At 38.4% G+C, this 3,991-nt stretch overlaps 1 protein-coding gene across 2 annotated transcripts in view; it reads left to right on the top strand.

Annotated features, from left to right (window-relative positions):
- The window catches only part of ZNF891 (zinc finger protein 891), a 12,032-nt gene extending 9,172 nt beyond the window's left edge, over positions 1–2,860 (top strand). The window contains exon 2 of one of the 2 annotated variants that reach the window (XM_017513654.2): positions 451–2,860. In XM_017513654.2, coding sequence (XP_017369143.1) covers positions 451–2,099 — 1,649 coding nt within the window. In that variant the 3' untranslated portion in view covers positions 2,100–2,860. Of the gene's footprint in view, positions 1–360 lie in introns of both variants that reach the window. The other variant, XM_037733164.1, reaches the window with a different exon arrangement.
- Positions 2,861–3,991: the final 1,131 nt, after the last annotated feature.

Below are 3,991 nucleotides of genomic sequence, written 5' to 3'. Positions count from 1 at the left end.
AAAAAAAAAAAAAAAATTTAACTTTAAAAAGTAGCAAATTGTCCATTAAATTTAATTGAGCAATCATGCATTAACTGGTTGGTTCTCTTTAGTTTTAATTTTTTAAAATAACTCATGCTCCAGCCACTCAGATCTGAAAGTGGTCTGCAGGAGAAGCCAGTACAAAGAATCAGGATGGCATTTCTTAAAGTGGGTAAGGATGGTTATATTACATGTCCATGCAAGTCCCAGCAAAGATTTTAAGCTGGTTAGACCTTGCTGAGAGATAATGGGGAGGCCCTGCCATTTTGTTTTCACCCTTCACCAAATGGGACCCTGTTTCCAGCTCTCTTTTACCTGAACCTGCTTCTTTGGCTACAGGGAGAACTCCTGGTGAAAATGCATCCCTCCTGTGACTGAATTGGAGAAACAAGAATAGAAACATACTGATCTCTCTATTCTTTTGCATAGGCTTATGTACTCACAAAATGGCAGTTATTGACCTATCCTCCACATGGGCTTTGCCTAAACAGGACTCTGCTTATTTCCATCTGAGAAATGCTGAAGAGGAAAGGATGATTGCTATATTTCTGACAACCTGGTTACAGGAACCAATGACCTTCAAAGATGTAGCTATAGAGTTCACTCAGGAGGAGTGGATAATGCTGGATTCTGCTCAAAGAAGTCTATACAAAGATGTGATGTTGGAAAACTATCAAAATCTCACCTCCGTGGAATATCAATTGTGCAAGCTTACTGTGATCTCACCATTGCATCAAAAAGAGATAAGGAATATGAAAAAGAGAAATCTCCAAGGCCTCTGTCCAGATCAGAAGATTCAACCTAAAACTAAGGAATCAACTATGCAGAATATTTTGGGAGAGGAACAATTCAATGCAGTGAACATAAAATTTACAATGGATAATTGGTCCTCCACATTAAGAGATGACTGGGAGTGCCATAAGATCAGAAAACAGCGTAAGATTCCTGGGGGACATTGGAGGCACATGACATATGCCCCAAAGGAAACAGTATCTCAGAAGCTATTCTGTGGCTATCATGAATTAGAGGAAAACTCTAAACATAGATCAAAACTTATTTTTTCACCAAGCATTTTCACCAGTAAACATTGTCAAAATTGTTACTCAGAGATTGGATGTTTGAAATACAATTCAATCATAAACAATTATGTGAAAAACTCTGTAAGTGAGAAGCTCTGTAAGAGTCGTGAATATGATACAAAGCTATGGCATCTTCAGAGAAATCAAACAGTACAAAAAGAGTACATATATTCTAAACGTGGAATGCACTTCAAGCATAATATATTTACTATACCTAACAATTTGCATGTGGCACAGAATTCTTGTGAATGTAGTAAAAACAAAACCCTGTGTTATGAATCATCCCTTAAGAAACAAGGGCAAACTCATACAGAAAAGAAACATGAATGTAATCAATGTGGAAAAGCCTTCAAAAGGATTTCTAATCTTATTTTACGCAAGAAAAGTCACATGGGTGAGAAACAATACGAATGTAAAGAATGCAGTAAAGTGTTCAGTGATTCCTCAACTTTAAGGAGACATTTAAGAACACACACTGGAGAGAAACCCTATGAATGTAATCAGTGTGGAAAAGCTTTCAGTCAAAAAACATCCCTTAATGCTCATGTGAGAACTCACACTGGAGAGAAACCTTATGAATGTAATCAGTGTGGAAAATCCTTTGGCACAAGCTCCTACCTTATAGTGCACAAGAGAATACACACTGGAGAAAAACTCTATGAATGCAGTGAGTGCGGAAAAGCCTTCAACACGAGCTCTCACCTTAAAGTTCATAAGAAAATTCACACCGGAGAGAATCTTTATAAATGCAGTGACTGTGGGAAAGTTTTCAGTGGACTCTCATCCCTTAGAATGCACGTAAGAACTCACACCGGAGAGAAGCCCTATGAATGTAAGGAATGTAGGAAAGCCTTCAGTGTTTCATCTTCCCTTAGGAGACATGTGAGAGTTCACACTGGAGAGAAACCCTATGAATGTATCCAATGCGGAAAAGCGTTCAGTCAGAGCTCTTCACTTATTATACACAAAAGAATTCATACTGGGAGAGAAATCCTATAAGTGTTAGGAATGTGGAATTGCTCTTTTCATTGTCTTAAGGTAGATTCCAATCTCCTTGTCTTAGTCTTTGTTCTCTAGAATAACCATTTAAAGTTATAAATCTTTCATAATATAATACCTTGTTCTATAAATACTATCTAATGACTTTTTTGATCCATGGCTATCTAGAATTAGGTATTTTTAGTATATGAGCTATGTATATTTTCAGTTATCTTTTTATTGTTGGTTTCTAAGTTAATTCTATCATTTCTGGAGCATCTGGACTATATTTTACTGCTTTGTTGGTGTTTTTGTGAAAGTTGTTGTATGGCCCTATGAGGCTGCTCTTGCTAGCAGCCAACCAAACACTGAGCTCATCTTTCCTTACTAATGAATTCCATTTTAGTCAAGAACAACAAGATCTCTGGTTATAGAATTCTTTGACTTCTTGTAGCCTAGGGTAGCCATGTCATTCATTCCTGCTGATTCAAAAATAGACTGATATCACTGGGAACAGAACTATCTTGTCCTCTACTTTTTGCACTTTACCTTTTTCCCTATGAATTTGCCATTCCTAGAGCTGCTGAAAGAGCTGTCTAGTGGCCATGAGAGTGACAACTGTGGCCTAAGGATGAAGTAGAAGAAAGAGAACCTTGTTCTTCAAAGAAACCTTTAAATAGTTGTACCAGCCCTGCATTGCTTTCTCCCATAGAAATGTATCGGACATGTTTCTATGGGAGAAAAATATATTAATTGATATTTTTCTTTTTTTTCAGTTTTTCAGACAGGGTCTCTGTCAGGCTGGAGTGCAGTGGTGTGGTCACAGCTCATTGCAGCCTTGACCTCCTGGGCTCAGGTGATCCCTCCTCAGTAGTTGGGATCACAAATGCATGCCATCATGCCTCGCTAATTTTAAAAAATATACTTTATAGAGACAGGCTCTTGCATTCTCTACAGGCCGATCTCAGACTCCAGGTTGGTCACAAACTCCTGAGCTCAAGCAGTCCTCCTGCCTTTGCCTCCCAACATGCTAGGATTACGGGCATGAGTCACCATGCCTGGCTCTTAACTGATTTTTTTTTAAGCAGCACATAAATGCAGTCAAGGCAGTCACCGTATTGTAGAAAAAAAAAAAAAACCAGGTATATAGAGTTAACAGAGTTAACTTTTATGTTGAATGTATACATTTGAAGAGGAACATAGGAAAAAAAGAGTATGGAAAAGGAATGTTGACAGAACTTTTGTGCCTACATAACAGATGAAGATAGAGCCTAGATCACTGAAAGCAAGTGTTTAGGGCAGCAAAAGGATTATTCCAACATTTCAGCATTGGAACTACAGAAAGTTTTCAGATAGAGGGGAGGTTACCAATTTTCAATGCGAAATAAAGCTTGAGATTTTGCTGGTTGGTCTTGCAGATTCTGACCAGGTTAGTTCTAATTTGTTAGGAAACAACATATGGAAGGGACAGCATATGGTGGAAGAAGGAAGGCAGTAGTTGCTGTTTTAGTTATTCGTATTAACTTCAGAGGATATTGAGAGATCCAGATGAAGAGGTTGGTACGCAGTTCTAGACCTGAGGAGCTGTCTAGCTAGAAATATAAATTTTAATGACATTAGCAAATAGACTATTACAGACTGTGAAGGTGAGTAAGAATGAAAAGAGAATGTCTGACCTAGCCTGAAGACATACATTTAAAAGAACCATAGTAGAGAGATAAGAGGAAAACAAGAATGGAGTTTCAAAAAGGAAGATGAAGTTGGCTGGGCACGGTAGTTCACGCCTGTAATCTCAGCACTTTGGGAGGCCAAGGCAGGTGGATCACGAGGCCAGGAGATCAAGACCATCCTGGCCAACATGATGAAACCCTGTCTCTACTAAAATATAAAAATTAGCCGGGCATGGTGGCACG

This window comes from Cebus imitator, unplaced genomic scaffold (assembly GCF_001604975.1).
Source record: "Cebus imitator isolate Cc_AM_T3 unplaced genomic scaffold, Cebus_imitator-1.0 Scaffold497, whole genome shotgun sequence".
NCBI lineage: Eukaryota > Metazoa > Chordata > Mammalia > Primates > Cebidae > Cebus > Cebus imitator.
Note: the sequence above shows the minus strand (reverse complement) of the source record. Positions and strands in the feature narration are given on the sequence as shown.